This window comes from Rhipicephalus microplus, chromosome X, assembly GCF_043290135.1.
Source record: "Rhipicephalus microplus isolate Deutch F79 chromosome X, USDA_Rmic, whole genome shotgun sequence".
Taxonomy (NCBI): domain Eukaryota; kingdom Metazoa; phylum Arthropoda; class Arachnida; order Ixodida; family Ixodidae; genus Rhipicephalus; species Rhipicephalus microplus.
The window spans coordinates 304,451,488-304,470,906 of NC_134710.1; the positions used below are offsets into that span (position 1 = coordinate 304,451,488).

General features: G+C 42.1%; 1 protein-coding gene across 4 annotated transcripts in view; it reads right to left on the reverse strand.

The window, feature by feature from the left end:
* The window catches only part of LOC119161351 (high-affinity choline transporter 1), a 96,640-nt gene that overhangs the window by 10,860 nt on the left and 66,361 nt on the right, over positions 1–19,419 (reverse strand). For all 4 annotated transcript variants that reach the window (XM_075879462.1, XM_075879460.1, XM_037413787.2 and 1 more), the window contains 7 exons: positions 17,177–17,423; positions 13,311–13,418; positions 6,988–7,143; positions 4,845–4,993; positions 3,531–3,680; positions 3,167–3,296; positions 1,414–1,631 (listed from right to left, as the gene is read on the reverse strand). In XM_075879462.1, coding sequence (XP_075735577.1) covers positions 1,414–1,631; positions 3,167–3,296; positions 3,531–3,680; positions 4,845–4,993; positions 6,988–7,143; positions 13,311–13,418; positions 17,177–17,354 — 1,089 coding nt within the window. In that variant the 5' untranslated portion in view covers positions 17,355–17,423. The remainder of the gene's footprint in view (positions 1–1,413; positions 1,632–3,166; positions 3,297–3,530; positions 3,681–4,844; positions 4,994–6,987; positions 7,144–13,310; positions 13,419–17,176; positions 17,424–19,419) is intronic.

The following is a 19,419-nucleotide window of genomic DNA, read 5'->3' on the forward strand; positions in this document are numbered from 1 at the left end:
AGTAAAAGCGAGTAATATTTTCCTGAGTTTGAGGCCAAGTGAGTCTAGTTGAAGAAAATGTTCGTGAGTTTGAGTCCGAGTGATTTCGGCTCTACAGAATTTCGGTGAGTTTGAGTCTGAGTGAGTCCAAGGCGTGAGGTATATTTTTTGAGTGATTGCAAGTGAGCTCCAAACGTTTTGCAGACCAATTCGAGCAAATATATCTTTGTGCTCAGGTCAGCTTTAATATTTGCACGCTTTGTAAATTGACCAGTCTCGTTTGAAAATAAACAAAGCTCACCAGAAGACTAAAGGTGAGAAAAATGGCTGGCAGGAGGAGGAAAGTGCCAGCTTCACAATAACGAAGTTTAACATAAATATGCTTATGCTTCGAGAGCGACGAAAGGCAAACTAGCACGCTAATAATCTGCATATGTTAATCGTTTTTTATGTTAGACACAATATTAATATTCATTCTTCACATTTAGATTACAATTACCTCATATAACATCCTCTACACTTTCTTTGGCATGATTTTCCATTAGATCTCATTAATATTGTGTCTAACAAAAAAACGAGCCCTCAAGTGTACACTTCTTTCTTTCATTCATAGCGAGGTCCTCATCCTGGCAGACTTGATGCCTTTGAGTAGTATGGGAGGGATTATTGGTCAGCTGCCAGCTTGTAATATTATCACGAGCTACATGACGCCAAAACAGGCAGAAATAGAGTGTGTTCCACACTCGCCGTCAAGGCTACTGGTGGCGCTGACTGGCAATCCGACGTTTAATTCGCATATATACCCCATGAATAGAGATTGGCGCCATGGTAGCTCAGTTGGTAGAGCATCGAACGCGTTAATCGAAGGTTGGGTCCTTGCCTGTGGCAAGTTATCTTGTCATCATCTGCAGTCATTTCTTCGCATTTACTTTACGATTACCTCATATATATATATATATATATATATATATATATATATATATATATATATATATATATATATATATATATATATATATATATATATATATATATATATATATATATATATATATATATATATATATATATATATATATATATATATATATATATATATATATATATATATATATATATATATAAATGTAGCTAAGAGCTTGAGATGCCTACCATACACATTGCTCAATTATGAGTGCTCAGCCATCTGTCCTATACTGAACTTCTGTCACCTGTTCACACTTCCAACAGTCTCCCGTACTCGCGATGATTAGATTAGCCGCCATCGCTCCACAAAATACCAATTTCATTGTTTATTTTGTATTAACTTGCACACTGTCGTCGCTAAATGTTGCCCACGGAAGCGCAAAATTTTCAGCTTCTTTTCTTTCTTTATGTATGCACAAATGAAGCATGGACAGCGCATTATTGTAAGTAAATAGTCAGCCGACTTGCATTTTGCCTGAAGATGAGCTTGTAGACGTTTCTGGCAAACATGGAGGCTGCGCTTAGGATGGATGAGTCCGATGAGGACATCACCGCAGCCGACACGGCACCCAGCCCCACGAACGAGACGAAGCCGGGAGTCAGGTACTGCAGCACCATGGGCAGCACCAGCGATGTGTGCTCCTTGTCCAGGGGCAGCGGACCCGTGAATGCCGTCTCGTTCCACCCTGCACACGCCCACCCAATTGTCAAAATGTCCCCACGTTCCGAAAACCACTGACCTGATCGTACTTTCTAGAGATCAAATGAAAAGCATCGATTCTCTAGGCGATCTTCTACGTCTATCCGGGCCGCCGCAGTGACACAGAGACTATGGTGCTTGGTTGTTCATCCAAAAGATGCGGGCTCGACCCGGTCGCCGTGGTCGCATTTCTTTAGAGATGCAATGCTAGGGGCCCGCTTACTGCGCGACACCATTAAAAAGACTCTCCGGTGATAGAAATTTCCGGAGCCCTTCACTACGACGCGCCAGACAATCGTATTAGGGTTTGGGGACGTAAAACGCCAAGAATTAATTCATCATTATTTCATGTTTTTCTTCCACGCTGTCTAAAGAGTAAAGAAAGCTGCCAGAACGTAACCTCTACATCACCGCGGTGGACTCAATGTTCCATGACTGCTGTATAAAAGAAAACGCGTTCGGCCTTTAATTAGATTACCGAGGACCAATAAAAGTGCTTGTCGCTATCATTGTGTTTTTTTTTTGGTATCATTTCCTGGACACAAGTTCACCGGAATAGAAAGTTTCCTCTTGAACACGCCTACTAATGCCTTTTGCATCGTCACAATAGTTTATTCATCGTATATATGTTATTTCTACTGGGAACCGCTACAAAACAGAGGTTTCAACAGATGCAGCAGTGAGACAACACTCGGATTGTGAAAATCCTGTATAGCATTTGGCCTGTGATAGTGCAACACGTAATGTGACGTTGTGCCGACAGCGACATGTTTATTTATTTATTTATTTATTTATTTATTTATTTATTTACTATCACCTCACAGGTTCTTAGCTACATCAGAGCATTGTGTGAGGGGGTAACATAAGTAGGGTAAGAATAACATGTGCTGCAAAACAAGCACGTGCAGGTGTATTTTGCTTATAAAGTTCGCACTGAATCCAATACAAGTTTGTTAATTCGTATTTGACTACCGAACTACGAGCTTGATTGTGAATGGATTGTTGAGCTTTACCCAGCGGCACTTTCCAGAACTGACTTGACTTGTTATTCAGCACCTAGCACTGTCTGCCGTTCATGTGTAGTAGCACGCAGTAAAGCCATCCACCCAACTATTAACTCACTCACTCACTCACTCACTCACTCACTAACTAACTAACTAACTAACTAACTAACTAACTAACTAACTAACTAACTAACTAACTAACTAACTAACTAACTAACTAACTAACTAACTAACTAACTAACTAACTAACTAACTAACTAACTCACGCACGCACGCACGCACTCATGCACATGTACGCACACGCACACTCGCACACAACACCACTACCACCGCAATACACCATACCATACCATGTCATGCTTTACAGTCAAAACTACCTCTTTCTACGCTTAGAAAGCTAGTTTTATAGATTATATGTTTATTATTGTAGGCTTCATAGTCATGAAGCTGGATTTATGGGGTTCTAAAATTTAGGGAATGTAGAGCCTGGCGTGACTATTTACAAGTTATTACTTACTTGTAGCTTTGGCGACAGCACCCATAATCATGGCAGGGATAGCCATGATGATACACCCGAAAGCAGCTACATAGGAAAGCAGCTGCGCCTTGAAGGCAGTTTTGCAAGAAAGGACCCGCTGAAAGTAGACCTGCAAGGAAAGGTACGACAGACGTTGTCCACGATCATCTTTCGCGGAACTACGAGAAAATGAGCTGCATTCACAGGCTTTTTAAGGTACCGTTCCCTCTTTTGTAACCGATTTATGTTTGACAATAAGCCCAATTTCTTTCGCTTTTTGGTCCTGTTACTATTCGACAAATATGCGATCGTTTTGCCCAACACAGAAAACAGGTATATTTGGAAGAACGAATGACAACCTTACCTGCCATGGGATTCCTCCGAGAATGAGCAGCAATCCAAAGTCGATGTATTGTCCAATGTGCTTCGGTTGCAAGGAACCGACCCAGTCATTCGTCGGGTACGTTAGCGTACCCACTGACTCGTTGAGCATGCAGAATGGGATGCACAACCACTGAAAAAAAAAAAAGGATGTTAGCTTGCAACATCACCGCGGTTGGAAAAATACATGTAGGGTGCTTCAATATGAAAACCAATCTCGCTTTGTTTTCTTAACAAATAGCGCAAGTAACACCTTCAAAGCACAGCCTTGCTGCGCAATTTGAACAAAGTGCTATGCAATGGTAAGCGAAGAACTTGAAAAAAAAAAATGTTTTTGAGGGTAAACTGCAAGCCACTACGTTGCACAACTCGGAATGAATTGATTCACAAAGCTCATAGTTTAGAAGTGGTTTTATTGGGATATATTATACAGGGAGATTCCAAACTGACATACACCGTCAGCGTCAACGTCGTGATCCGTACAATGTCTATGAACCGACGCATCCTCTGTCAAAGGAAACACTGGAGTGCACAGCATGTTTAGATTTCGCTATGTTACGGAAGCATAGTAACTTAAATATGCATAAGACTACTGGTTGTTTAACGTTCTGACTTCTCTTGACACACTGCTTATGTGCATGCAGGTTGTTTTCATAACTACTTGCTGTTAAAGGGCCAGTAATATTGATGATGTGCATTCGAGTGTTCCCTTTAACAGTGGGCGGTACTGTGCATTAGTCTATAGAAGCTGTGGGGTTGTGAGAGAGCATGCAAGACAGCACGCCTTCTTCACGCACCTAATTGGCGAAGGGGCACGATAATGCACTTTACGTATTTTCGGTGTACATGTCACCTTCTGTACTGTCTGTTGTGCGCTGTCCGAGAATGATGCACCGTATATTGCAAGTAATAGGCGGCGGTCCTTAGGGTATCGCGCTACAAAAGACAACTTGCCCCGATTTTGTGAGGCCAATGGCGCATTCGCAGCATGTGATATACTGGTTAGTTTTTTCTGGCAGCCTTCTTAAAAATGAATCCTGCACTGACTGACGTGGCATGACGCCAGGCGAGACTTCAATTTCCATTGCGCCTATGCGACACATTTTATTTCGCACACTCAGTAACGACCGAATTTTTCTATCTTCCGTAAATTCCGAATATTATAGTCGTCACCAAATAACATAAAACGATACAGCGAAAAGAGGCAAGCTATACTTAAACCAGAAAATAAGAAGTTCTACTGAGGCGAGAATATCAACGATGCATGTACGTGAACAAGAACAGAGTTCCAACTCACCAGTCCAATGAATATGCAGAATAGCTGGATGACATCCGTATAGGCCACCGAGTAAAGCCCTCCAAAGAACGTGTAGAAGAGCGCTATGCACGCCGATGCAATGATTGACGTGTTAGTATCGATGTCAATGATCACACCCACAGTGGCACCTGGTGAAAAGCAGATAAACAGCCAATTATTGATGTAAAACATCGCCTAAGTGCTTGCAGGGAGCGCCACTCGACCATGGAACTTGCCTGGTGTTCGAAGCGTGCGCCATGGCGCTTGACATATTGCCCCTTAAAACTCCTAGCTGTGTACGTACATTGTCTGTTTTTTTTTAAATTAAAGGGTTTAATGATTAATTCACAGCTCCGACGAGATCATGTGAAATCAAACTCTACTACTTTCACGCTTCGGGTCATCCAATTTCAGGCACTGTTCACTTCTTCACACATGACTGTCTTTCACGCGTAATCACGTCATACATACTACGTGTGCTGTCAATAATTCGTGAGCCAAAGTTCTGCAGAAGTAAAACCTTAACTAGATTACATCCAGACATTTAATAAGTGAGTGAGCGATTGAGTGAGTGAGTGAGTGAGTGAGTGACAGGCGTGGTGAAATACATACACAGAAAAAAACAAAAATGTAACCAATAGATATTCTTTGTACTTTCACGCGGTTGTCGGGCTTATGACGCTTTACAAGAACTTATCTCCTGTACGAATGACTGAAAACCGCATATGTATAACCCCTTCGACAACGTAAGATGGGACAATGAGACAAAAATGTTTGGGGAGGCTAAAGCTTCGCCTTAAGTAGTTGAACGCAATAGCCATATCATGTTTCTAGGGCGTAATTCAAGCACTTCGTGCATGAAATATTTTCGAACTTGCGATGTACCCACTACATGGCCTTAAGGGAATAGGCAAAATATAGCGTGTGTACCTTTTGCAGAGGTTACCGGCTTTAAACCATGAATCCATTATAAATCACGATGTTATGACGCCCGCTGGCAATGGGCGCTTGTGCCCCGTATTATTTGTGAAATATTTCATGTTGCATTGTAAAGCATGGGTACAGGACGCATGTGTTTATACAACCATGAAAGTTACTTTCACTGTATTTCCAAGCAGAGGAAGTTCTTTTCCCTGTATTCACAAGCAGACGCTGGCTGTGTTGTAGAACGTCCGCTTGTCCCACTAGTGACTCTGGTTCGATCCCTATTCTGACGCAAACGACCCTGGTTCGGTCTTCATTCTGACCCAGAATTTTTGAATCATTAATTTTATTTGCATTGTTCCCGATTTTTCGGTCACGCAAAAGTTGATAACTTTTCGCTTACAACCAACGACGCCGACGCCTGAATTTCTGCGAAACGAGCTTTTTCGCGTTAAAACAGCAAAGTGAGATGTATACATTGCCTGGCATGAGCCTTTATTACGGAGAATTGTGGTCGATTTTCTGACTGATCGCATGCATAGCCTTACAGCTCAATGCGCATAGGCACAAAGCCATCGAAAAAGTGTCGGCTTTACACCATTTCACATCAATATATTTGCATGTACAAGCCACTGCTTATGACGCCGACGCGTTAGAAATGTCAAGTCATCTTATAAATACCGTAAACTACATGGTGTTACCCAATAGAAGTGTAATAATTTTAAAACCAGTGTACCGGTTCCGCAGCGTATACAATCAAATGGATATACACGCGCGACAAACACCTACGTAGAGTCACCGATCATTAAAAAGAGCGCAAAAACAAAACGCAGGGACAAAATACAGGACTAGTGCTGTTACCTTATACGTATCTTCTATTCTCCAAAAAGACTTGACCTGAACGTCTACGCTTCCTCATAATTTCGACATTTAACTTGCGAGATCACAGCGAAATCTGGAGAAACGCTCCAGTTAGTTATTTCGCACAAACATTTCCGCCATGTGACGATGACGAAACATTGCTTCTTTAATATTTACTTAAGCATCGAAGAAAACTTCGGTTAGCAGAGCTTTACACGTGCATAGGAATGAAGAGCAGGATTTTCAAACCCCGATCGCACCGTTTATCTGATCGAAAAACCTTTACGTATGCTTTCGAGATTTAAAAGAACAACTTATGCTGCGTTTGGGAAGTGCATCTATAGAAGAGCATGCTCACCAAGCGCTGCCAGAATCGCTGCGGACCAGAACACTTCTCCGCACAGCGCTGGGATGAATAGCAAGCCGCCCATTCGGCCACCGAAGAGCTCTTGAAACGGGTCTAACATGGTCACGTAACCTTCGGCTCGCATTTTGTTGGCGAAGAAGTAGCCACCTGGAACATCAAAGACAAAATGAACAGAGATTAGTGAACCATTAAAGAATGGTACGCTAGCTCGGTACCAAACCTCGCAGTAGCTGAAGTTATTTAAAATTTGGATAAATGCATAGTACTATTTTGTGAGCGGGCTTTCTGAATCGACTAAAAAAATCATACATCAACTTTGAAACTTTATTTCTATCTTCATGGTAATTTAGGTTCATAGAAATGCTGTCATCGCGATATTTATTTTTTTGCTATAACAAAAAAGGCATACAGTCCCTAGACAGGACACTGGCAAACTTTTTCAGGAGACGAAAAATTTTAAGAGAGAACTCATGAAAGCCTCAAGCGCAACTGACACAATAGAGCTAGTGAAACTTTCTAAGTTAATCAATAGGCGCAAGGTAGCCAACATCAGAAGGTATAACATGGAAAGCATTCAGCAGGCTGTAAAAAGCGACAGAAGCATAAAAAACTGCGAAGGAAAACTTTTGCATACGCGAAAATTGGATGCATGCATTAAGAGACAAGGAAGGCATTGTCATAAACAATATAAATAGGACAGTTGGAGCGGCGGAGGAGTTCTACAGAGAGCTGCACAGAAGCCGAAACAACCAGTATGATATCGTAAGAAGCAATAATAGCCCAGAGGAATTCGAAATCCTACCAGTAACGACAGGGGAAGTAAGGATAGCCCCGGAAAGAATATAAAGAGGCAAAGCTGCTGGTGAGAATAATGTGACAACAGACTTGCTGAATTTCGATGGCGGATAAATTGTGTTAGAAAAAAACTGACCACTTTATATACGCTGCGTCTCCTGACGGGAAGTGTAGAATCTTGGAAGAGCACCAAGATCATCCTAATCCATAAGAAAGAAGACGTGAAGGACTTGAAAAATTACAAGCCGATCAGCGTACTGTCCGTTCTCTACAAGCTATTTAAAAAAATAATAGCTAATAGAATTTAGGCGACATTGGAATTAAGTCAACCAAATGCCCAAGAAGGATTCATACAGGCTACTTCACAACCATATTCATACTATAATTCAGGTAACAGAGCAATGCGCGGAATACAATCAACACCTAAACATAGCTTTCATAGATTACGAGAAGGCGTTTGACTCAGCCGAGACATCAGCATTAATGCAAGCACTAGGGAATAAGTGCATCGATGAACCTTACATAAACATATTGGAAAAAATCTACAGCGCATTGACAGCCACCATTTCTCCATAAAGAAAGCGACAGAATCCCAATAAAAAAGGGTGTAAAGGCAGGGAGACACGATATCTCCAAGTTTCACTGTGTCTTTACGGGAGGTTTTCAGGGCCCCAGATTGAAAAGGGTCAGGAATAAAAGTTAATGAAGAGTACCTTAGTAATTCGCGATTCACTGATGACAGTGCCTTGATGAGGAACTCAGGGGATGAATTACAGCTCATGATTTCTGAACTGCACACGGAAAGCAGAAAAGTAGGTCTGCAAGTAATATGCACAAAACTAAAGTAATGTGCAACATTCTCGGCAGAAAACATTGCCTTGAGATAGGTAGAGAGACACTGGAAGTTGCAAATGAATATATATGCCTATACTTAAGACAGGTAGTAACCGTGGAGACAGACCATGAGAGCGAAGTAACTAGAAGAATAAAGATGAGGTGGATCTCATTCAGCAAACATTTTCAAATCATTAATAGTATTCTGCCACTTACACTTCAAAAAGGAAGTTAACAGGGGAATCTTGCTGGTACTTATCTGCGGAGCAGAAACCTGGAGGCTTACAAGGAGGGTTCAGCTTGAATTGAGGACGACGCAGCGAGCGATGGAAATGAAAATGATGGGTATAACCTTGAGAGACAAAAAGAGAGCATAATGAGTCAGGGAACAAACGAGGGATAGGGATATGATAGTTGGAATCAAGAAGAAATTAACATGGGCTGGGTACGTAGCACGTAGGCAGGATAACCGCTGGTCATTAAGGATAACTGAGTGGATTCTCAGAGAAGGCAAACGCACGAAGGGGAGACAGAAAGTTAGGTGGGCCGATGAAATTAAAACGTTCACGAGTATAACGTGGCAGCAAAAAACACAAGCCGGGTTGATTGTCGGATCATGGAAAAGTGCCCTGCAGAGGGTGTAGTCAGGTTGATGATGATGATAATTGATTTAGATAAAATCGGTTCAGTGATTGCTGAAAGTGACTATTCTTACATTACACATGTTCTCGAATTTGGCGGTCCACTGCTGTCTTGATAGCTCTAAATGAAAATACAATGAACCGCTGAAACTGCAAGGCGGAGGCAACTATGGTCGCTATATACCGAAAGAAGAGAATCATGTCTCTTACACAAGTTCACATTCCGGGCTTGTATGGCGCCGAGTTTTTTTACAGCCATTTGTACTGGGAATGCAGGTGCTATGGTACTGCTGTGTACGGGGCTATAATTATATTCATGGGAACACTTTAGTAAAGAAAAGGGTGGGGGATGACCTTGATAACAAAGGGTTGTGCATTGAGCGAGGGGATTAAGTTATAGCGCAGCGACGCCATAAGAGCGCTGCATGGCCCTGCTTTTCTTCCTAATTAACAAGCAATCTATCAGAGCTATGCCGAAGCTGGAAGTGTGTGGGGAAACCTCATTAGGAACGATGGCAACTGGAACGGGCAATTGGACCAGTTTGTTATTTCCGTATACGCGCATGCAGGGAACACCACCAGGCAATCAATATAAGAACATTAATGGTAATAACGACCAATGGAAAACGAAGATAATATAGCAGAAAGCTTATCTTGTTGGCACGCATTCATGAAAAAACAAGGTAATATATAAACACTAAGCAAGTTGCTTTTTAACAATAATTCACATAATTTTTCAGCGGCATTTTTGTGTCCAATACAGCACAGACACGCCTTGCGCAAAGCACTTCGAGTGATCTTGTCGTAACGATCACGTTTTATTTGAGTGAGTTTACCGTAAATAAACTCGGGAAAACGTTTTGTTAATTTTCCTCCCAAAATTTCATTTGGCAGTAAAGGAGCTGTGCGTAGAAAAAGTACGCGTATTTATTATTTTCTCGAATGGTTAATTTTTTTATCCAACACTTTCTAGAGAATCGCACTATAATCATTTCTACGTTATTAATGATTTGCCTTCTGGGGCCTTCGCGTAGCCGAAGCGATGATGAACCTTTTAAATTCCCGGCTCTTCTTCGTGTGAACTGGACTTTTTTTTTTCATTTTAATCATTCCGATGCGTAAATTTTTTTAGATACCGCAGCTTTTGGAAACAAAAATAGTGATAAGCAATCTCTGACGAGTCCCGCTGGCACTACGAGTGTCGGAACGTTTTCTAAATTTATCCCGTACGACGTCTTTGCGCTCACTTAGACATTTCCTCCCATGACCCGAAGGACGCCACATAATGGTCCTGTTCACGTGTGTCCCCCTTTTTTTGTTTGGTCCCCTTCCACTTTGATAGGTATTTAATTAGAGCTTCATTGAATCGGCAGTGCTAATGACGTGTCCAAAATAAGGTTACATATACTTCATAAAAAATGTGCCAATAGCCCTTTTACCTCAAACGTTTCCAAAAAAAAAAAGCTCGCGGAACATGAAAAAAAAATTGGCCCCGTATCTGCATGTTACACTGCAAATGTCGTCGAAAGACTATAGTCTCGCGCCTGGAGAGAGTGAACAAAACGTTTATTTGATGTTTTGCGCAAGAAAATCGGTGAATGGTATTTTGGACGCACTGCGTTAGAGTGCCTCGAGCGTGCAGTGCAGGTGAACGAGCTCATCAAGTCGCATAACACGTGAGACATAAGCGCTATCTGGCAGTTATCTTGAAAAACGAAGCGCGCGGCGTGCGAGCTCGTCTCGGAGGCGATAAGGTGCGGAACGCAAGGCGACGGGTAGGTGCCACCACCATGTCGCCTTGGCAAAGCGTTGGAAACACTCGCCTTTTCGTGCAAGCGTTTCATGGCCAGCGCAGCGTGATAAGCGCTACGGTCCTTAAAATTACTTATGTACGCCTTTTCTAGTAAAAAGACTCACATACAGAATATTGACGTGTTGTTATAGTGTCGCAGATATGCGCAATAATTCTATTTTATTTGACCATCGCACAAGTATGAACGATAAATCTGAAGTAATATTGATGGGCGCTGCGGATGTGGTCGGCCGTTTAAAGTATCGTTTGGTGCCGTTTAGGGTATCGTTAAAGGCGGACAGACACATGTACAGACAGACAGAGTGTATCTTGTGTATCTTTCTTGTTTGAAGTTAATAAACTTCCCCTTGTAATGACAGACACCAAAACTTTTATGTCGAAGGTCCCCAAGAAAGACTATCGTCTTTAAAAAAGAAAGAAAAATAAAGGGGTGGGCTGAAGAGTAATTGGTGATCGTCAAGCCCTCTTAAACCGAGATAAGCTTCTTTCAGGCGCGTGGAGATTGAGACCTGCTCGCCTTCCTGCCAAGACCTTCCTGCTAAGCCGAAGGAAACACTTTGGCGGCTATCTTTGCTGGCGGATAGGTGTGTGACGGAGACATTTTTGTAGTGCTTTGAAGCAGTGGGATAGGAAGCTGGCTCCTATTATTGATTCCATACGCACGTACAGTTTTGCAGTGACGCTGCAGAGGCCGTTTTTTTTCTTTTTTTTTTGCCAGACCCCTCAAAAACCGGCGTAATCACGCAGGATTATTCTCAATTGTGTCGAGTGTCCTCCACTAGAACTCATTTTTATATTTTTACTCTTGCTTTCACTTTCTCTTTCATGCTGCTCTTTCAAATTGCACGCATGATGAAGGCAGATTTATGGCTGTAGGAAAAGCGATGTATAAGCCTGATACATTTCAGTGATCTCACGAGCACGGATGGTTCTGTGCTTCACAAAATATCCTTGCGAGTTTTAGCACGATCCGTCTAAGCTTGAAGAGCGATATGTGTGACATGAGGCGCGTACCCTGTCGGTACGCAGAAATCCCGAGAGTGAGGTGTAAACTAAGTAAGGTAAACACTTGGTATTTATTAGTAACTTTATAAACGCCGAGTGCATGCGAGAGAGGAGATGCAAGAGAGCTGGCTCAATGGAGTACTGATCACTGATTGAAATTGTTACGATTAAAAAGTAAACAGAATAGAAAGAACTAGCACACACAAAAAAGGGATTACACTGAGGACTGAGGGCGAGTTCATTTGTCCCCGTAAAGGCGATGGAGAGCCATTATAGTAAACAAACAAGTGATTCACATGATAGGTAAATTATATTTATTAGTTTGGTTTCCAGTGTCTCTCGAGTAGAATTACATTGTTCCCTAAGCGCTTTCGCTCCCCGTTTGACGCTGCGCATGCTACTCGTGCTTAGACTAAATACACATACGCATAAATAGACAAAAAAGTGGACAGCAGCCATCTTGAGTCTGGTTTTGGTCTGAAAGAAGCCTGGAAATAAGACAGCTGATAAGCCGTAAAGCTGCATTGAAGCCGAGCAAAATGACCGAGTAGCGACGGTCGAACTACGAGATATGAGAGCGTATACCGCTCGCTGGGAATCGAATAACTGGTGTCTTCGACAAAGTAGTGTGATTTTGGATGTTAGTGCTAACGAGTGGTTTGATTTCTAAACCGCTATACGTTCGCACCGGGGACCACTTTGGCGTTTATACAATCCAAATGAGATGACGGCTGATCTGACCGACTTGACGTTCGACCAATTCGTACGACAAGGCCAGATGCACAAAAGAAAAGGAGTCACTGCTTTCTCATGCATCTAATAAGTGGTTCCATATTTTTTTTGTATAAGTTCAAACCTGCCAGTAGGTACAATACAGTGGAAATGTAGGTATTCTTTTGATTTGTTTTATCGACGTATAGTGGCTTTGGCGCTGTCTTCCAGATACTTTTCTTGATCGATGGGCTTTACTTCAAGATGCGTTCGTTTACTTGCACTCACAGCCGTCTCCTTAGCAGTCCTGGTGTTCTGTTGACCAGAAATGTCGCACGTGAGGTGGCTTACCTCTGTTAACTACCAGTGCTGTATAGTAACTCTTCGATGGCGTTGCCTGTGTGACTCGTCTTCGTGCGGCATGATTCGGCACTGCTATAGTGTGATGCTCGTGGTTCGAGTACAAATCTGTCAATATACTCAGTACTGGGAAAGATCTCTGACGGCGTACTCACCCACGACTAAACTCATCGCGTAGCCAACGGGAGCTTGGCACCAGATGATGCCGTTGCTGTAGACAGCTTCGGCGGTTCCGTTTATGTACCCTCCTCCAACCCAAGTGGCTGCAAAAAAAGAAAAGAAGATTATGAGATTGAATGACATTCTGAATAGTCGCCTAAGTAGACAACTTTGTTTTCTTACATTTAAACATTGAGCGCGTGTTGAGAAAAAATGATTTGCAGTTGACTAAACATAAAAGGTATTTTGTAAGGTTCGACTTCATTTTTCGATCTATCATGATCCGCGCAGACTGCGTGACCGACGCCTCCAAAAATTGCGGTATTGGCGCTTCCGTATCGCCACCAGGATCACTTGTGCCTTGCACAGCAGGCAATCAGCCACTGCGTTTCGTTCTGCAGGAGCTTCATACGCGAACCAAAGCTCCACGAAAAATGACCGCACATGACCGCACGTTATCTTGGACGAACCAACTCGCTGACTTTGAAACTTAGGAGGAAAAAAACAACAAAAAGGAATACTATGGGACTTTCGGCGGGCTGAAAGCGCATGATTATGAAGATAGCTTTAGCACAAGGCTCCAGAGTAATGTTAACCACTAAACTGGTAAGCTGGGCTTGTTAGTAATTCTGAAAAAGTGTAGACAAAAACAAAAACAAAAAAATGAACGGTACAGAAATGACGATGACGAGCGCTGACTTTTTAGCGCTCGTCGTCGTCGTCGTCATCAGAGTTTTGTACGTGTTTTTTAAACTTGTTTTCGGCTATAGTGCGTCAAAATTTTAACCATTTTGAATTCTAAAAGGTGTACATAAATAGTTGGTTTAAGCCTAAGGATAAATATACAATTTTTACCTTCTATTATCATTGTCGCACCCACAGAGAATTTGCATAAAAGTTCTATCCAATCACATTCGCTCCTGTCACATTGCCAGATACTTTTAGGTGTTTTAGATAGTTGCTGTACCCATACAGGCACATGTTCAAATCAGTGGTATCAAGCCAAGCTTGAACGTCCTGGCTATTGTTATCAGAGATTCGCTTATTACCCCTTAGCCAAATGTTATATTCTAAGCAGTGACGATGAATTTTAGGTTTTTGATTGGCGTTGTATTTACATTAGCCTAAAGATTGTCTATGGCTCGAAAAGAAAGGAGTTTGCACAACTCATACATAGGGGATCGACAAGCACGCCTTGCTTTTGCGAACGAAACTTGTACTTATTTGTAATATGCAGCCAAGTATTAATCTAAATATGTGGTTATTTTTTCGTCATTTGAAATTATATCTTTCTAGTAATGAGCGTACACAGGAAATGGGTTTACGAGTCATCTTATTGCGCTAATAAACTGAATATTTGGCCTTTTTTTTAGCTGCGTTAACTTGTGCTCGGAGTATCTGCGGCTGCGATCTTGCTCGCGCTTACCCAAACGAGAAGCCATGTCGTGAGCAATGCACTCGATTTGCGCCGACACCTTCGACTCAGATCAATCGCTTGCTAGAAAAGAAAAGGAAAAGAAAGAAATAAAGAAAGAAAGGAGGAAAGAAAGAAAGAAGAAAGAAGGAAATTAAACACAACAGCATCGCGTTACGGTATTCCAGCAAAGAAAACAGGATCGTAACTAACATGTTACAGTAATACCACTTAAATTATTGGTTTTATGACATGCGTAATTCACTTACTGTATTGCTCACGGTCATTTTATTCACAACTAAAACATGATCACAATAAACACAAAATTTCGAATAGCAGTGTTTGAATTGAACGGTTGAGCAAGATGAAAGAAGTCTGCGAAATGTCACAATGCATTCCTCTAATGTGAATAAATTCTGTATAAACACGTCCCAATAGAGTACAAATACTACTGATATATAGATATGTGGTGTTTAACGTACTGAAATTGCCACATGATTATGAGAGACGATGTAGTAGAGGGCTCCGTAAATTTTTACCACGTGGTGTTCTTTAACGTGCGCACGAATCTTCGCACGTGGGCCTACACCATTTTTGCCTACATTGAAAATGCAGCCACCGTAGCCGAGATTCGATACCGCGACCGGCAAATACTACAGAAATTATATGTACAACATATTTGATATTACTATCTGGGGATGGGCAGCATTTTTCGTCTACCATTTTAAGACCCACTATTGTATTTTAACACAGACCATTATCAGCAGAAAAAAAAAACATATGTCAGTGCTTCTTTAACGCAAAAGAATGTGACGAATTTGCAGTCATCATGAACAAAAATAATCAACCGAAATTTTGTGGCTCCTATAAAGCAGAAGGGCACGTTATAATCTTATCAGCTACGTTTCTCTTTCATATGGCTGATTTTGGTATACGCATTGCGACTGGCTCACAACTGCAATTGATGTGAACATAATGTGTATGCGATTAATTACATGGCCAGGGTGACCTTGCTGGAATGCATTCCTAAATGTCGTAGTGACATGTAGACTTCAGCTCCTACTCGGAGGAACGAGCAACGAGACGCGTTTCTAGTCCGCGTGACGACGCACGAAAACAGCGACCCCCCTGTCACGGCCTTCCTGTTTCCTCCAATCCAGCTCATGCAGAAAAGGTTGTTGCGAGAATCCGTGCGGTATGTATCCATGGGCGCGTGGCAAAGTCAGATGTAATGAGAGCTTCTAGCTTCCGCATAAAGAAATTGTACAGAGAAATACACCTGTTGCAGCACTGAGAAGAAACAAGCAAAAATAAAATAAAAAGGAAATACATGTCTTGTTTCAGTGCAATATTAGGTGAGACTATCAGCTCTGGTACTGTGTAACTACTTTCCATCATTGTATAGGTGACCGAACGTCGAGCTTAAGTGCACGAAAATGCGGCAGCTAAATAACAATGCTGTGTGTTTAATGAGCTACATGAACAACTAAGGCGGTGGTTGCACTCGGCCTTTAGCCCAGCGAGTGTGCATTCAGCCAGAACAACGTTTTCGACAAGGGGAATTAAAGCATGAAGAAATCGCCCCTAAAGGTCTGCTTCTTCTACTTCTTCACACACACAAAAAATTCTTGAAGACTTCTTTGCGATCTACAGGTCACACGCGTTTAAAAAAATTATTCAGTAGGTCATAAGACACCGTATGTACTTTTATTACAGGAACATGATATGGACTACGAAGGCAGTTTAAAAATGTTAACAATTTCATTCGAAAAACATTAAAAAAAAACAAAATTGTGCTGCTCGTTATAAGAACAACCCGGCCCCTGTTCACAATAGCTCCTGGCACTAGAATTGCTCGTACGAGAAGAATTCGTCCGCATATTTGTGAAGCGCACTTGCATTTTTTTCTTTTTTTTATGTGAAACACCTCAGGAAAAAAAACAAGTCTAATCTTTTCTTTGTTTTTACTGAAGGTCTTAACATAATAAAAACTCGGCTGACTGGAGCGGTATTTATGATGCACGAAAAAATGCGCAGTCATGCCCCTCTTCTATTTATTGGCACGCTTCCTTATTCAATCGATCAATAACTATATAACTTACCACTCAATGTGTATTACACAGTACTCTTCACAAGAAAGGAAAATTTCGCACACCGCTCCTGCATGCGGCGGGCTGCACAAGAGTCTCGGTGTGCTCCCCTTGGCAGTCAATCTTAGAGCAGCCCGTGATGCCGAAACTTGAGTCCGCGACGTTTAGCTGCTTTACTTTTATGTGGTTGTTCAACAATACGCTTTTGTGTAAGCACGAACTATGGGCCAAGCAACACATCATTGCTACCGATCGTAGACGAATAATGTAATCTTAGGTTTGCTACACTGTTTCTGATCGCAAGCTGCCGGGAGCATTTCAACTCTAGGCGGAGTTTCCCACATGTGCGCTCACTCGCCTGTCATGGTGAAGATTCCGACGAAGACGCCTATGTTTCTCCCGGCTAGCATGACCTCGTCAGCATCGCCGGGTTCGTTGCTGGTCTTCTTGCTCTTGCGACCGGCCCAGATTCCGACCACTAAGATGAGGATGTAGAAGATCACCACGGACACCACGCCCGCAATATTGATGGCCATGGCGCCTCGCTTGGTCGGCGGAACTCCGCACGTCGATCGTCGCTTTCTCAGGAGTCGGCGGAGCTCGTGCTGCAAAAGATATAAAAAATACTGAACGACTCAAGCCCAATCTTACACCGTATTTTTCATTAAAAACACGCGAGAAACATTGTACAAGCACGCCCCCCCCCCCCCCCCTAAAAAAAGCGTAATGTACACAATCTTAATGACACTTACAAAGCGTTTTATACGCGTTTCATTTACTAAATACACCACGAAAAAAAAAGAGTATGCGTTATTCTTGCCAGGCATATGTGCTTTCTTCAAAGCGGCAAGTTAAGTCTCTTTTCAACCCTACGAAGCTCTGACGAGAGTTAGATAACTTCAAAAAATAGTTCACGTATTTCTTCAACGAGGCCCTGCTACAATCTTGTAGCATCGTCAGAAAACGTTGCACATCACTGGTCGACGCTCGTGAGAACAAGGGAGCCAAATATTATAGCGCAGCACGTGGGCTGGAATTTACGAATAATTTTCAAAGTCCTTTAGAAATCGTGTCCTCTTCTTTCCAACAATGATACCTTATACCCAAGTTCACAGTCATTGGGTGATTTGAACATCGTGGGCTGCATATATACTGCGATCGCTGCAGGAGGGCGCCACGTGCGTATGTTGCGCTCGCCATCGAACTGTAAGCAAGGGGCGTGTTATCTTGATTTGACAGCTACAATGCGTACGCGTCATAAGTTTCACGCTTTTGACGTGTGATTCACAAACGTTCACCAAAGAACATTACGGTTAGTTTCAATCGACTCAATATACCAAAATTACGAAAACTAAGGTAACCTCGTGTAAAACAGGGACTAGAGCCTTCGTAATATTTTTTTAAACTCTAGGTTCAAATACAGCACTCACAAACCTGTCCTCACAAAATGGGTTGTGCACCGAAAGCATGTAAATATCGGTGTTGAAATCTACATCTCCAAGAAAAGTTTACGAAAACGCAACACTTACATTTGTTGTTAGTCATGAAGCTGCATGCAGTCGTAAACCCAACTTCATTTATTACAACGCCCCGCCGCGGTGGTCTAGTGGCTAAGGTACTCGGCTGCTGACCCGCAGGTCGCGGGTTCAATTCCCGGCTGCGGTGGCTGCATTTCCGATGGAGGCGGAAATGTTGTAGGCCCGTGTACTCAGATTTGGGTGCACGTTAAAGAACCCCAGGTGGTCGAAATTTCCGGAGCCCTCCACTACGGCGTCTCTCATAATCATATCGTGGTTTTGGGACGTTAAACCCCACAAATCAATCAATCATTTATTACAAGATGAATACAGGAGCCGATTTATGTGATACAGCTTCAGCCCAGTAAAAAGAGAGTATGACGGGAGTTTCCAGAAAAAAAATGCTTATCCGGCAATTAATATAGCGTCGGTAGTCTCGTAGAAGCTTGGGCCGCATCAAGGTCACTTTAGGAATAAAAAGAAGAAAAATAATCTTTAGCTGTTTTAAGATTTTCTTTACTTTTGGGCTCTCTCGTTGGTGCTGATTATTCCAAAGCTATTCGGTATTTCGAATATTTTTGAATATTTACTATTTAATTCAAGTACAGAATCGAATACAACACCATTCGATTAGTTATTCGATTTCTTTGAATATTTGCACACCTCTACTTATTTTAACTGAGGACGGCAAAAGAAGTTTAGTTGCATCAGCCACCTTCACTTCTACCTGCTTGATTATTCACAGTTATTTTTACAATGTTTCAATAATTTCATCACTTGTGAAAGGTTCGACACCAGCCTTAAGCTAACTGATCTGCTTTTGTGTGTACATACACCATACAGTTCGCTTAAGCAAAGTTCCCAGCTTGAAGAAAAACGAATGAGGAAACTTGCATTCCCGTACACGATGGTTTATTTTCATTTATAGAACGCCGTTGTGCATTTATAATTGTACAGCAAGGCAGCTAAGTGGCCTCTAAGATTGGCTAAACGTTACTAAGGAAGCGGAAATCATTGCTAATCAGCTATGCGGAAACCAGCAAGGTGGCGGGAGGGTTAAAAGAGGGAAAGAAGGCAACCGCTC